Source organism: Microtus ochrogaster, linkage group LG5 (genome assembly GCF_000317375.1).
Source record: "Microtus ochrogaster isolate Prairie Vole_2 linkage group LG5, MicOch1.0, whole genome shotgun sequence".
Classification (NCBI taxonomy): Eukaryota; Metazoa; Chordata; class Mammalia; order Rodentia; family Cricetidae; genus Microtus; species Microtus ochrogaster.
The window spans coordinates 14,829,439-14,845,470 of NC_022031.1; the positions used below are offsets into that span (position 1 = coordinate 14,829,439).

At 46.4% G+C, this 16,032-nt stretch overlaps 1 protein-coding gene across 4 annotated transcripts in view; it reads right to left on the reverse strand.

Annotated features, from left to right (window-relative positions):
- The window catches only part of Sulf1 (sulfatase 1), a 165,718-nt gene that overhangs the window by 18,491 nt on the left and 131,195 nt on the right, over window positions 1-16,032 (reverse strand). For all 4 annotated transcript variants that reach the window (XM_026786697.1, XM_026786700.1, XM_026786698.1 and 1 more), the window contains 3 exons: window positions 4,313-4,529; window positions 1,986-2,238; window positions 105-201 (listed from right to left, as the gene is read on the reverse strand). In XM_026786697.1, coding sequence (XP_026642498.1) covers window positions 105-201; window positions 1,986-2,238; window positions 4,313-4,529 — 567 coding nt within the window. The remainder of the gene's footprint in view (window positions 1-104; window positions 202-1,985; window positions 2,239-4,312; window positions 4,530-16,032) is intronic.

Below are 16,032 nucleotides of genomic sequence, written 5' to 3' on the forward strand. Positions count from 1 at the left end.
CTTTCTGTGTTTTTGCATGCTTGTGGTGCTGGGCTAGAACTAAGGTCCTTATTTACAACTATCAAGCTCTTTCTCACCAAGCTCTATCCCAGCCCAACACTGACCTCTTTATCGATGTAGGCCTTATGGTCCTTCCACGCTCTGGCTGACTGGTACAGCTCTCTCTCACAATGGATTGTATCATTTGAAAGGATGAAGCATCTGAAAACCAAACAGGACCAAGAGAAACAGACTTATGGTCTAGTATCAGGAAACACCAGAGCTAGCAAAGAAAACTCAATACCTTTCAACCTCTTCGTATAGATACAAGCACCAAGCTTAGAACTGATTCTACCTAAGAGTAAAGGAGAATGCATCTTGGCCAGTGGCTGGATGAGGGGTAGGGTCACTGCTTGTGACTAGGTCATCCCCCAGAACACCTTGTCGCTGCTTTTCATATTCATCATCCCTTGAATAAACTCCACTCTCCAACTCAAGCTTTTAAAGTGTGTGTGTGTGTGTGAATTTTCAGTCACAAATGCAAAATGACTTGTTGGAAGAAACATATTATTCCATTATTTTGCCTTTTAAAAATACCTCAAGTATTTCCACTTACACTCTGATATTTTCCTTTTCCTGTTTTGCCATGCTAAGGCTCTAACCAGGGTCTCTGGCTGGACAAACATTTTACATTGAGTTGAACTAGACCCTCAGCTTCTCCATTTAGGGTCCTCTCTCTCTCTCTCTCTGAATTTTTGAGACACAGTCTCTGTAGCTTTGGAGCCTGTCCTGGAACTAGCTGGGCCTCGAGCTCACAGATATCTGCCTGCCTCTGCCTCCTGAGTGCTGGGATTAAAGGCGTGCACCACCATTGCACAACTAGGTCACCCTTAAGACAGTTTCATGTATCCCAGGTTGGACTTGTGCTTCTGATCTTGCTAAATTCCTGAGGGCTGGGATCCTAGGTGTACTCCTGGATGCCTAGTTTATATAGTGTGTGATCAACTCCAGATCCCAGGGCTTATTTTACCATTGTAGTTTGTGTGTAGAGGTGTTTTTTCTTTATGCACACCCATTGGCCAGGGACATGTAGCATCTGTGGAAGCCAGAATGGGTGTTGGATCCCCTGACACTGGGTTACAGAGAGTTGTGATTATCTATGTGGTGCTGGGAGCCATACCTGGGTCTTCCAGAAGAGCAGTCAAGTGTTCTTTTGCTATGAGCCAGCTCTCCAGCCTCAAATCTAGGGATTGTTGCCAATTAGGTAAACATTCTCTCAGCTGAGCTAGGTCCCTAGTCCCACACACCATTAAGTTTTGAAACAAAGTAACAATTCAGGGATAGACCCGGGTGGACATGGGGGTGTGATTCTAACAAATCTAAATTCGGCATCAACTGGTACTCCATGGTGATGGCATTGGGGATAAAATGAAGATCTAATAAATTTAAAGTTATGGAAATAGTGTTTGTTTCTTGTCGGTAGGACTTCCAATCCTTTCTGTCTGCTCTTGTGAGGCAGGTCAGGTTTTTCTGTGTCTTACATACCCATTCTTAGCCCACAACCATTTTCTAGAAGTTTCTTTGTGACCCATTGTCTTTCTTCAAGGTGTATTCAGTTCTGAGGCCGGATTCTGCAATGCTCTAAGTCAGGGGGGACCATGGAGCATGAAACAGTCCCCAGCAGTCCCTAGAATTGTTTCCACCGATTTCCAGACACTTCTGTAGGTAACAACTTGGGGATAGAAACTTAACCGCTAAGTTAAAATATGGGAGACTTGCTCTGACTGGGTTCCTGGCCAATTAGCTAAATATGAAATGGAACACAAAGAACATATGGAGGTTGCTGCTGGTTCCAGCTTCTCCCTGCTTTCCTGTGCCTCTTGTTGTGCAGACAAGCCTTTGGGCATTGCTGAGTGTTAGCTATCTTCTGCCAAGCCCACATGGTGACTGTATGGGGTGTGAGGTAACGCTGACCTCCACCCTGGGAACTACAGAAGCCAACTCACTTGTGTGTCACACGGACAGTGGTGGGCAGCCCCACCGCGTCGTTGCTATCGGCCAGCATCTCATTCCTGACGTCACCAGCAGCAGCCTGAGGGCCTCCCAGGCGCTGGTGGCCCTCATCGTGGCGCTTAGCAATGCTCCTCGGGGATAACACTTGCAATTCTTCTTCTTCCAGATTTATGTCGTATATTTCACCTTCAAATTCGACAGACAGGGACCGAGTCTGCCGCGTGTGCACAAACCTGGGCTTATATTCTGGGATGAGAGGAAAAGCCACAATGCAGATGAGCTGGTGTGCGTGGCAGGGAAAACAATATCATCTGTCGCCTTGGGGTCTTAGAGAGGGACAGTCAGTATCAGCTTCATTGGTACCTTGGTACCTTGGGATAGCTCCTGAAACCACGGGGCAAAAGCAGGCTCTCTACCAGTTGTGTCCTGTGACAGACATCGCACTGCTATGGCCTCAGGCCCTTCCCCCATCAATCACAGGCTATGTGGTTTCACATCTAGTTTTCAACATGAATGGCTCTATGCTATGCTATGGCAGTTAACAAAGAACTGTATGTTCCCCGTTTATTATTTATAATGACAGGCTTTCCCTTAGCTTTAATTGTCCTTAGGATACTGTAGATCTATCTTGAATCCATAATCTTGAAACGCGGTATTGTCATAGTGTTCCTTACATGAAAGAACTCATGAGACACCAAACATGAATTGGTGTGATCAGCCACAGTTTTAGAAGAGGGACCCGAAGCCCTGAGTTTTGCTTGCCTTTCCCTGGGCTCCAGACCCGGGATGTGCGGTGTGAGTTTACATCTCACCACTGCCTTGGGCTGCCTTTTTGAGTGAACGAATGCCCTCAACACCTCGTGTTTACACAAATACAGGGGGATGCCCTAAAAATAGTAAATCTGCAAATGCTTGCATAGGCCAGGTAATGTTTAAACACACACGGTGAAGAGTAAGGGTCATCGTGCATCCGGACCATGGGACGGTACACCTTGTGCTCACTGGGTCCTGGAGGAGAGATTTAGTGTGTAAGCTCTGACCTTTGTTTACACCTGAGAAGCCTGGCAGAGATGGAGCAATGGGAATTGTCAGCCTCCTCCAGGGGAGACTGCTCCCTTGGTACCCAGATGAGGAGGTGGTCCCCATGACAGAGGATGACTTTTATAGCCATCATGTCAGGGAAAGAGGAAACCCACTCCTGTTCTAGGTCACACGAGATTCCACACAGTGAGAACTTTCTGGAAGGGAAGAGTGCCCCTGTTACTAAGTGAGACATTTGGGTCAGGGTGGCTGTATTGGTGGTGATTTTCTTGTGTAGTTTGAATATGATCAGGCTCCTTCCAGGAAGAAAGACAAACCCATAACTCGGTGGGGTTTTGGGGGAGGATTTCGAGACAGGGTTTCTCCATGTAGCCTTGACTGTTCTGGTACTCGTTTTGTAGATCAAGCTGGCCTCGAACTCAAATGGTGTGCACCACCACCGCTGGCCAACTCAGTGGTTCTGAACTTTTTTGGTTATGAACCTCTTTAAGAATTTGTGGGGGCAAAGAAAAAAAGTGGAAGTGAATAATAGTCAAATTTGGATACAAATAAGGTATTTGTGATCCTAAAGTCCATTCTGTTCAGCACAAAATATCCTATGATTTTCTTGAACGATTTGTGTCCAACTCTTTGACACAGGTTTAAAGATAACTTTCCTAACAGAAAAGTCACCACAGAGTTGAGTCCTTCTCACACATGCCACTAGGTGGCACTAGACTCACACACTTCAATGGATGGCTGCCCGGTTTGTTTTTGTTTTTCTGTAAATCTATAACCTCACGTGTCAATCAGCTACCTGAGAGTTTCTAGGATAGAAATTGTCAGCAGTTTGACAACATTTAAAGGTACAATTACAGTCTAAAACATGAAAAATATGCCTTTAAAAACTACTCCTGTCTTTTCTTCTCAGGTTCAAACACACATGAACTGATACCTGAAGTTTAACTTTTAAAGCATCTTAAGGCAGACAGACATATCAGGGCATTACCATGAAGGTTCAGTAAATAAAACGGACCTAAGCCACCCACCCTGGTCTGGCAGAATATCCACTACAATTCCTTCTTTCATTCCTGCCGCTCTGTGGCCTGAGGGGATTTCATTCTACTAGGTGAAAATATTTGCAAAGTAAAATTTCTAACCCATCTTTACTACCCTACTTTAAACAGAACAATGATTTTGCTTTTATTCTGAAATCTAGTCTACCAGTAATAATATCTAAGTCGCGCCGGGAGTGGGAAGGTCTCAATAGCGCTTGCGCCTACCACGAGGTATGGCTTACTTGGTGTTCCTTGGTTCCTCAGGAACTGCCTTTGATTCTTTCTCTGGCTTCTGCTGGATCGATAACCAGACTCCCTACAATGGCACTCTTTGTCTTTGTCGTGTAAGCCGCGAGAGTAGAGGTTGCGCGTGCTCTGACGGACGGTGAGCAGGTCGCTGGGTCCCTTACACTTGTGGATTCGAAGCTTGCCAGCCGTATCCTCGATGCATTGCCATTTCTGCAAAAGCCAGCGGGAAGCAGTTGGCGACGCTGAGCCAGGTGGTATTTATTAAGTACTCTAGCACTACGGATTTTCCCCCTCCCTCCCTGGCAACACCATTAAGGGGTATGAATGAAAAGGGACACGCTTTTAAGTGACCCCGCAGGAACTCTGCTCTCGGTCCCATTTCTTTCGGGGCAGGCGCATACAGATGATAATGAAATCACTGGAAATCAGAACTGTCTCAGTGACACTAGAGCTGAACGCTGATAAATGAATCCTCCGCACCCAGACTAAACAGTCTTGAATGGAGCACGTTAAAGCCCTTAGTGTCCCAAGACACAGAGCCAGCTGTCAGGGCTGTTTCCACCAGGACCCGAATCCGCCCCATTTGTTCTGGAAAAACAAACTTGCTGCTTTTGTTCTCTGCCTCTGGGTTTCTAAAGCGATCCTGGGCAGAGTGGCACGTGAGGAACACAGAAAGGAATTTAGTTTGAGGCCATTACAGGCAGAGCCGACGCGGGGTATCCCAGATCTGGGCAAACTCGGCACTCTTTCTTTTGGTTTTCCTTATTCTACAAATCCTGCTGGCCCACAGCATGCGGCGCACCCCAGGGGGGAAGGAGTCCACCTTCCCGGAAAACGCAAGCAGGAAGTCGCTCCCACAGCATTCAGCGCACCCCCCAGGAGGATGGAGCCCACTTTCCCAGAAAAAAACGCAGCCAGGAGGTCACAGTGGGGCTCCTAGCTCCTGTTTTTGTACAGGGCTATGGGGCCACCGCTGCAGGTTCAGGCTTCTGAAGCGTCACCTCCTCACTCTGGGAGACTCCTCAGGAGCTCCACTCCACGTGAAAGCCCGAAAATACTCATTGGTTAGCAGGGAGAATCCTGGCCTTTATCTGCAGTTGATCTGTTAACGGAGTGAGTAGGGATGGGCACCAGTACCGTTAAACAAGTATCCTTCTCTCCCTCCCACATACAAGCACTGCCTGGGTGCGATTCTGTGTATTTCAATGCACAGGTTTCTGATTTGTGGCCGGTGCCATCTACTTGTGCTCTAGAGAAGCATGCTGGCTGTGTCACGTATAATTCCAAATAAGCTATGTCTAAAAAGGCCCCCCACTCTAGCCCCATCTATGGGGATCCTGTATCTCCCACACGTCTCTGGTAAGACAATACCTTCGGGAGGTGTCTCAGAAGCAAAACTTTTAATGTGCGAAAGGTAAAGTTTGGCCAAGGGACTTGATGGGGTTTGTTAGCAGATATGAAATGTGTCTAAAATGGTACCTAAACCTCCACAGTGACAAGGGCCTTGCAGCCACATTTGCTTTCCCTCAAGGGAATTGCTTGTCTTTGGTATAGGTTTAATTTTTAGAGCTGGACCCCAAGTATCTAGAGCTCACTCCATGGTTCCACTTTAGCCCTCGGTACCCCTGGGGTTGCCAGATGATCATATCCAGCCATGTTAGGTTTGTCTTCTTTCAGCGCGTGGCTGGAATGCTTCGAAGGTTCAATATCTCCACTCAGAAAAGAGGTTGTCTAAGAGAATGCAACTACCTACCAAGTAAGCCACGGAAAGGCAACACAAACAACAACAATGTTAAGAACTAAGCTGCCCAAGGTTTAACTTAAAACATGGGGGTTGGAGAGATGACTCTGTGACTTAGTCCTTTCTGTTCTTCTGGAGGCCCAAGTTCAGTTTCCAGCACCCACATCAGGCCGCTCACTTCCACCTGTAACTCTACTTCCAGGGAATCCAACACTCCCTGGACTCCCTGAGCACCAGGCACAAGCGTGGTGCACATAAACTCACAGAGGTACAATACACACCCTCAAATAAATCAACAAATCTTAAAAGACAACTGAAGTCAGTCGATCCTGGTGACTGACGCCTGTAATCTCAGCACTCAAGAAGCAGAGGCAGGAGGATTGCTGTCTGTGGGTCAGCCTGGATTGTAAGACTCTGTCTCAAACACACAACCATAGGAAAATTATAAAATCAATTTGTTTGGGTCCAAAGGAGCCATGTCACACGAGTGAGTCCGCACTTTGACTGGATACCGGCACCTGCAACAAGTCCTAAGTGATTTCAATGCATCGTTCAAGGACCTGTTTGTAGCTGGAATCCACGGGGGAAGCAGAAGGAGAGTACGGACGTTTCAGTAGCTCAGGTGCTTGAGTCTTTGTGAAGGGCACAAATATTGTGTGCAAGGGAAAATTGCACCTAAAAGTGCGCAGACACAATTATCTCAAAAATGATTCCGGAAGGGCAAAAACTGCGAACTGTCGTTTCTGAGTCAGGATGTGTGCTCTGTTTAAAAGCAACCAGGTTGCTTAACTCCCTCCCCAGTGAGTGGGCAAACAGCTGAGTTTTAGCTTCAGAGTCTACTCCAACTAAAGCGAACCCGCCAGTTTCCAGGCAGGATTCTATGGCACTCAGAGGAGACAACACGGAACTTGGGAAAGTGTTGTATGTGTGCAAGACAGAGAGAAAAAGAGAGAGACCCAAAAGAAGTTCTGTGAGAGACCCCCCAAAAGTTCTGAGAGACCCAAAAGAAGTCCTCAAAAGCTGAAAGACATCTTCACTAGGAAATAACTACATCATATAGGATTCTTGTTGATGAGTACTGCCAAGACATTTCAGAGTTTGAAGATTTGGGGGTGGTGATTCGGTGTGTCTGTATATGTCTGTTTCTGTCTTAAACCTAAATGGCTTACGATGCAGCCACCCACCTGGATAGCATCCACAGCCAGCATTTGCAATATCTGAGGCCTGCAGAAGCAGAAGGAGTGGGCAGTGACACCCTTCACAACCAAATGTGACTCTGAACAGTTCTCCAGCATCGGCCACACAGAAAAACGGGGCCGATGATTCTATTCCTACAAACCAAGGTCCCAATTCACACCCTTTCTGGTACAAACAGCAATCACTTCCAAAGCTTGGTCTCAGCTCCTGGGCTCAGGGGATGCTCCCGCCTCAGCCTCCTGTAATGGGGGCTGCCGGTTTGTACCACCATGCGTGGCCAAATAGTTCCTGCTGGACCGAAGGGCTATGGCGCAAGCTTTCTAATGTTCTTGGCCACAGCACATAAGAGGTTTCCCACCTTTTCTTTTTTCTTTTTAGCTCAGAGGAGCTGATAGTACAAGTAGATTCTTGTAGGACGCAAAGGTGTGTGTAGAATTTCCAGTGACCGCCTGTTTGAAATCTAACCCATTTTGCCATCAGCCAAATTCCTCGTGGATTTCCTGTGAAAAAGGAACGGGAGTGCCTTCCGGAGGCATCTATTTAAGAATCCTGGTGTCTGGCACTATCTCTGGGGCAGACAATGATCCACACAAGACCAAACACACACACATATCTGCATGTGTTGAATGCTTGTGCATGAGTACACACTTCCACACACGCACGTGCACACACCCCACAGCAAAGACTTGCATCCACACACACAGTTAGATAAGGCAATAGCTCTTGACAAAAGTGTCAATTAGCTTTCCCTGGAAGGAAGAAGCCACAGAGCCCTCTGCATAGTGTAATTAGCTGGAGGCTCAGGCAATCTTCTCAAGGCACACATACTAGGAATTTCAATGAAGCAGAACCACCACTTCCGTGCCTCTTACCACGACAGTTCTTATGACTGTGCAATGAAGCCTTGAAGCGGCTGCTGTTAGCATGGCGGCTTCCCCGGGTGAGTTTATACATAGGTGGAAACAGAGGCAGAGAGCTTTTCAAAGGACTGTTCTGAAATTAAAACTGAAATTAAAGCTGTTCAATGGTTGAAACAAGAGAAGGTGTTTGCTTCCCAGTTCCTCTGGGAGGCTCAACTTGAATTGGGTGGAGGCACCTGCTGATGGGAAGTGGAGTCTGCTGTGTTCATTCAACAAGCACCCTGCAGAAGCATGGCTGTCCCTGGTAGGCTTTGATCTAATCCTGAGGCTCCCAAGCCAACCAATTCATGGCTCTATCCACCTGTGTGTGCAACGCAGCAGCCATTCACCGCCTGCACAGACCTTTCCCCTGCTTTCTGAAATTACACTTCTCATTCTGCTCTCTGAATTTTAAGTTTGTGTCCATAACTTGCCATACACTCCTCCCTCACAGGGTTCTGGATACCATCAGCGAGGTGCTGGATAAAATTACTTGTGAAATCTTTTCAGTTGTTTTAGCCTCCCCAACAACCCTGACTTGGAATTAGGGACAAAGAACACGTGTCATGTTCCCAAGTGGTCCCCCAAAGTTCTCTCGGTGGAGAATTGCTGAGTTGGGTAGTCATGTGTGCAGGCCTTTGGCTGTTTCCGCCTGCCTGTGTGTAAACAGCTCCAATGAAGAAGGCGGGGTCAGTGCACAGGACCCAAGAATACCGCCTGTAGCTAAGACTCACAGAATGGAGCCAAGTGAGAAAAACGTCCCGTGCCTTTTGAAACATTTTCATTCTTTACCATCAACGCTGCTGAGTGCTTGCTTGAAGCTAGGAGCTGGTTACATGAATTTCCTCCTGCAATCCTTACAACTTACCCAATGTGTTGCCCCTGCTCCTTCTCCAAAGCAGGAAATGTTACTGATAGCCTGTCCTGGGCTTAGGAAAGGTTTTATTTACATATAAGAGGAGCTTGACAGAAAGCACTGCCTTATATGTTAGAGAAGCTGGGAGTTCCACAGAATCCGCTCCTTAGTTCTCAGGAGTCCTGATCAAGGCTGCATGCCAGGGCGTTGGGTGGGGCAGGAGTATTAGTGGAAACGCACAGCCCAGAAACAGCCTCCCTGTGAAGGCGCTCCACTCAGGAATGCTGGAGTTATCACAGCTTTTTCCTGCATTCCGATGTGTTGTTCTTAATTGAGGTGGAGGTGATGTGAACTTGAAACACAGCAGCCATCTTTAATAGACAGAACTATTGGGTGGGGCGTCTGAAAACCCCTAGGACTTTGAGCAAACAACAGAACCTCGGTTTTCTTCTAGACTGTCTTCATCTGGTAAAACAATACCTCACTGTCTTAGTCCTAAAGATGTGTCCTAAAAATTATTGAGTGCTTTGGGTTCTAAAGAGAAGATGTGGTACGTGAACCTAGGCCAGTGCTATAGAAGTTGCTTTTTAAAAGTGTGTACCTAGTCACTGGACAACTGATTCTCTGGCTATAAATTCTGCAATATAGCAGCTTTTTTTGTTGTTTGTTTTCAAGGCAGGGTTTCTCTGTAGCTTTGGAGCCTGTCTTGGAACTAGATCTTGTAGGCTAGGATGTCCTCGAACGCACAGAGATCCACCTGCCTCTGCCTCCTGGGTCCTGGGATTAAAGCTTGTGCCACCACTTCCCAGCTATTCTTATTTAATGGCTATGACTTTTTTATTTTTAGTTTAAAGTGTGTGTGTGTGTGTGTGTGTGTGTGTGTGTATGTATACACATGCCGTAGAACTTGTGTGGAAGTCAGAGGATAATTTACAGGAGTTAATGGTCCCCTTCTTTCACATGGGTTTCTAAGACAGCCCAGGTTGTCAGGCAGGGCAGCAAGTACTTTCACTCACTGTGCCCTCTCACTGGCTCATGTATATTCCTAAAAGACCAGGCTTTAATGTGTACCCCATTGTGGTGACTTGAATGAAACTGACCCCCATAAGCCCATAGTGGGTGGCACTCTTAGGAGGTGTGGATTTGTAGGCATGGGCTTACTGGAGGAAGTGTGGAGGTTTCATATATGCTCAAGATACCACCTAGTGTCTCAGTTCACTTCCTGCTGTGTGCAAGATGAGGAACTTTTAGCTCCTCTCCAGCACCATGTCTGCCTGCACGCTGCCATGTCCCACCATGATGATAATGGACTGAACCTCTTAACTGTAAGCCACCCAATTACATATTTTCCTTTATAAGAGTTGCTGTGGTCATGGTGTCTCTTCAAAGTAATATGTACCCCCAGAATATCTTGGACTCAAGTGTGATCTTCCTCCCTCAGGCTCCCAAAGGCTGGTGCTATGTGGGGGTGGGTTATTGGCCCAGAGGGGTCTGTGGCTTTGATCCACACACATCTGGGTTTGAACATAAACTTCCAGGTTCACTGATTTCTCCTTGTGAGCCTCGGTCTCTCTGTCTGTAAATTAAGTATGGGATGCCCACCACAATAGTTCGCGATGTGGTGGCTCTGGGTACTTCTTTCTGGAATAACCACTGGGTGAGCATCGTGGTCCCTTCCTTTTGGCTGCATGTATCCTGCAGATTGTACAGGATGTATTCCTCAGACTGCAGAGGATGCTGTGCTTTACACCTCAGTATACACTTGCTTGATTATGAAGCAAACAAACAAAAAATGGGCTTCACTTCCCTTTTTCAAATGTCTGCTGTATTTCAGGGACTAGATAAAAGCTGAGTTTTATTACACAAGCTAATTCTCAAAGTGTGCCTTCTTATGTGTAATAATATAGGTCAAATCATGTTCTCTGCAATGGAATCGCTGTGGAGTAGTTCTAGGATGACCTGATTAACTTCCTGCCAGTGTCAGCATCTGAAAACCAGATGTGCACTGAAACTTTCAAACTCAGTGTTGGGGACAAGGACCATATAAATGTCTCTCTGTCCAAACTATAACTTAGTTCAAGATATTGCAAAATTTTCTCACAAGAGTGAACTAAAGTTTTGCCTGGGAGATTTAGCTCCTGTTTTCTTGAGATGAGGGGAGATGGATGGAGGAAGGAAAAAGGTAGAAAGGAAGGGGAACCAGAAAAGAGAACTTTCAGTGTGGACAACAATCTGCATGAGGCAATGCCGAATGTGGGGGACAGCACAGCTCTCGCACCAGGTCAAACAGGACAGTGGACAGACAAACAGCTGGAAGCATTTGGGAAGTACTTGTTGTGGGCCAGCGCATGAATCTGAGTGTCTGACTACACAGAAGTCTATGTAACCTTCACAGTGACCTCTGTGGCCGGCACGACTGTGTCCACACAAGGGATGAAGGAACTCAGACAGCGCAGTTAAGTCACTTGCCCAAGGATGTGTAGACAGCAGCGCACTCCCAAGGCTCCGGAGCGTGACTAGAAAAAGCATATTGGCCTGGCTCAGGGTACGGAACTTTAGGTGGGCCTCGGGTGAGGGGAGAGCATTTGGGCAAACAGAGGCGACAACTTACATGCAATTAAGAAAGAGGGGTGAGCGGGTTTGGAAGCCAGAGGAAGCTGACAATGCTAGGCTATCCGGTGTGATGGGATGTGATAGATATGGTACACGTTGGGATGTGATGGATATGGTACACGTTGATCAGGGTGGGGCCACCTGACACAGCTTATGAGTAAAGAGGTGACCCTGACATTTCTGTCCCTGTCCTGGGCAGAACAAACACACAGAAGCAAATCATCTGAGCAGATGCTGACTGCTCAGACGTGCCTTCCATGTAGGCTGGAGATGTTGGGCGGCCAGGAGGCGAAGCTGAGTGGTCTCAACCTTGTATGGACAAGACACAGAGCAGTAAGCAGAAGGTGACCCAAGGTGACATCACAACCTTGCTGTGAATCTAACCAGAGTTCAGGGGCTTCCTGGAAATAAAGTGTTGTTTTCTGGAAAACTAACAAACCCAGACAAATCCTATTGGTAAATGTCCTTTTATTCCTGCCCCACGGGCAGCTGCAGTATGAGAGGGACAGACAGACAGACAGGCAGAAGAACGAGCATTGGGTGAGAACATGGACTTCAGAGCAGAATTGTTATGTACTCAGCAAATGAATCCCAGTTTCCTCACAATCCTGGCAGCTGTCTGGATGCTGTGGCCCTTGGAGAGTTTTAGCACATCCCCAACTCTGTACATATAAAACAGTGGAAAGGCAAGCTGGATTGCAAAGATGCTGGGATTCAACAGCTCAGTGAAAGGACATGAGATTTGATCTCCTAAAGCCAGAGCAAGCTGTGAAGCATCAGAGAAAAATATAAAAGGCTTCTCAGGAGTGTATGACCAGAGCCTCTCTCCTTTCTGCGGCTTCAATTTAAGGAAGCAATGTCTCTACCTGGAGGACAAACAGGAAAAGCAGCTGCCCAATAAAGCTCACTCGACATTCATGCTCCTTGACTTGGCCTGCTCAGAAGACTCTTCCAGAAGCTTGAAAGAGACCTGACAACTAAGCATCTCTTTCCTCAGAGGCATGGATTTAATTTGTCTGGGTGGACCTGTGCATCGGCTTTTGCTTCTACAACGCAGTCAGGACTGAGAGCCTTGGCCCTAGGTGGAGTTGTAGAGGGAGAGTCTACCGCCTCGGGCTGTTGTAGAGACAGTTACCAGAGAGGGACACCAGGTTAGAAGTGAAGAGATGTAAACTGGCTTCAGTTTACTGGATCAACACTTCCTCGGTAGGAAAATGATCTCATTCAACTAGGAAATTTCTAAGTTTCATCCAACTTTGGTGTTGTCTGGTTCTAGGGTTGGTGTTCTTAACACAGGGAAAACCAAACCAAAATCACAAGGGCTGGGGCCTGTGATGGAGCATGTTTGTGAAGCGAACCCTTGGGATGCTGAGGTAGAAGAACAGAGTTCAAGGTTCGCCTGGACTACATATGGGCATCTTGTCTCAAAGAACAAAAGAGAGCAACAAACCAACCAATGCACAAATCTCCCAGATGCCTGGTGTCGCCCGTATGCATTGTATCTGTCTGCTCGTACATTGATAGCTTCCAAAGCTTCCCGGGTGAGAGCAATGTGCAGCAAGAACTCGGTATCACCTTTCGATTTTACACAAGTGTGTGAGTGTGCTGACATGGTAGTTGTATGTGTGCATACAAATGTGCTTGGGGCAGAATTCCTAAGTGAGAGGGTGGTGGGAATTCACACTTTGTCTCGGATTAATGCAGAAATGTGGAAGCAGTGCAAACACATATGTCCATGTTGTCACAATTAATCCCTGCTGGTGGTTGTGTGCACACAGTCAAGGAGTCATGCCAAGTGTCTGGGACTCCAGCCCGGTTTTATCCCCTGTTGGCTTCATAGGAATCCAAGCAACAGGTAAGACTGACGGCGACAACAGCTTCACCGGGGAGAAATTGCTCCCCGTCCCTCCTCCCACAATATTCATAGGAGAGCACTTGCTCTTCGCAATTCAGAGGTTGGCTTCCTCTAGTCTAGAGACCAAAGGCTGAGACCTGGGGGAATTTAAATGGCTTGTTCAGGACGCAGGACTAGGAGGCAGCAGCTACTGTATGTAGCCCAAACCTCTTAAGCTCCAGCCCTTTTTTTCTTTAATTATGTTGCTCCGTGCACTCAGCATAGCTCCTTAGGTGACCAGGTAAGGATAGACACTCACTCTGGGGCTGGGATGACGAGCAGAGAGCTGCCGTTGCTGAGTTTTCTTCAGCACCGCACAAAATGTCAGACCAGAGGGTGAAGGCTGGTGACCTTAGCAAGAGGGCACAGGCCAAACATGAAGCGGAGGATCCAGAGTGGATGCTGGGTTGGTAGTGCATGTGCCAGGCACACGTGAAGCCCTGGACTCACTATCCAGTATTAGAATTTTTATAAATTTATAAATAGAATTTATAAAGAATTTATAAATAGAATACAGTATTTAGAATAAATAAAAGACTCCAAACTAGTCAGCTCTAGCCTGAACTGTCTCCTGAGCTGTCACACCGGTCCCAGACAACACAACCTTCTTATTCTGGACTCTCTCTTCAGTCAGTGATACTGTCTGCAAAAAGATAACCTCCAGTGTAGCTGGATAGGAAAGCAACTGCGAGGAGATAAAGACTCTGCCCAGCTTAGAGAATCTCTACAGGAAGAAGTTCACCATTGAGGCATAGCCTGATTCTTTGTTCATTAGTTCAGGTGCTTCTGAGGGGGGCTAGCTCTGACATTCTTAAACACCCCGGTGAGGAAATCTAAGTTCAGACTGTTCCTCATGGAAAGAAAGCAACAGGGGAACGTTCTAGAGAGACTGCCAGAAAATCATTTCACGGGAACAAATTAAGTTTGGAAAACTATGAAAAAAAACAAAATTAGGTTTTTAATGTTGTTAATGTGCAGCACGGAAGTGTGAGGCTTTTGCCAAAATAATGTGATTGTATCTATACTCTATTTGCCCTGTAGGACACAGATGGAAGTTTTGGCACAAGCCATAATAAGAAATTTCCAGAACGATATACTGAAAGTGGGTAAGCAGCGTGCCTCATTCCAAAATCCATATCTTGCTCGCCACGCAGAGGGCTCGGATCCTGATGAGATTAGCAATCTGCAGAGGATACACTAGTGAGCATTTCCAACTCCTGAACAAAGTGCATTAGCCCGTTGAGCTACAGAAGAATCCTGAGGTTGCCCTCATAACAGTACCTAAGAGTGTCCTTGTGAGATATTGCGACGTTGAGTTAAAACATTGATGAATAGGTCTAAGCTTTTCTGCAAATCCCTTGAAAACTAAGGCTGACTAGACTAATATATGAGTATTATTTTATCCCCTGGGCCCCTTTTCCTCCCCAGCCTTTTATCCTTCAAAGTAACCCTGAAAACAAGAAAGTGAGAGGCGAGTATCAAGTTGTTGATCGTGACATTGCATTTAGGATACTGGGGACCTTTTAGTAAGACCACAATGAATGAGGCCATTTGATAGTAACTAAGTGGCCCATTTCTCGTGCCTAATATCTTTAGATAAAGTTGGCTAACTATGTGGATCTCTAAAGTTCAGAGAAGTTTGTAATTGAAAAGAAATTACCCAAGCCGGGTGGTGGTGGCGCACGCCTTTAATCCCAGCACTCGGGAGGCAGAGGCAGGCGGATCTCTGTGAGTTCGATGCAGCCTGGTCTACAAGAGCTAGTTCCAGGACAGGCTCCAAAGCCACAGAGAAACCCTGTCTCAAAAAACCAAAAAAAAAAAAAAAAAAAAAAAAAAAAAAAAAAGAAATTACCCATAGGATTTCCCAGAACGTGGAAGGCGAATCTCTTTGAGTTTGAAGCCAGTCTGGTCTACAGAACTAGTTCCAGGACAGCCAAATCCTGGCTTGAAAATACCAAAATACAAAAAACAAAAAATACAAACTAACAAAAACCCCCTTTCTTTAGTTAAGGTAATTTATCTTGGAGGGCAGCAAGTGCCCTTTGTTTATTTGTTTAGGTTTATTTCTGTTACCTTTAATTATGTGCATATATATGAGTCTGTGTGTGCGCACGTGCACCTGAGTGCAGGCATCTTACTTAGGAGGCCCTTGGAACTGCCCAGTACGGGTGCTGGGAACTGAACTTGGGTCTTCTGAAAGAACAATTTGTACCCTTAATTGCCAAGTCATTTCTCCAACCCGTTGTTCCATGTTTTCTTAATTAGATAATTCCTCTGAGATACTAGATTTGTCATCAAACTAGTCACCTGTCTGTAAGATGGAGATTCCTGTGGCTACAGACGAGAAAGATGCGCAAGTTCCAGTCAGTAGACGTACACAAACATCACACATTGAGCCTGCAGGAGCCAGAAGTCTAGGGACAGTTGTATCCATCCTTCTCTTCCTTCAAACACCCTTCCTTCCTTCCTTCCTTCCTTCCTTCCTTCCTTCCTTCCTTCCTTCCTTCCTCCCT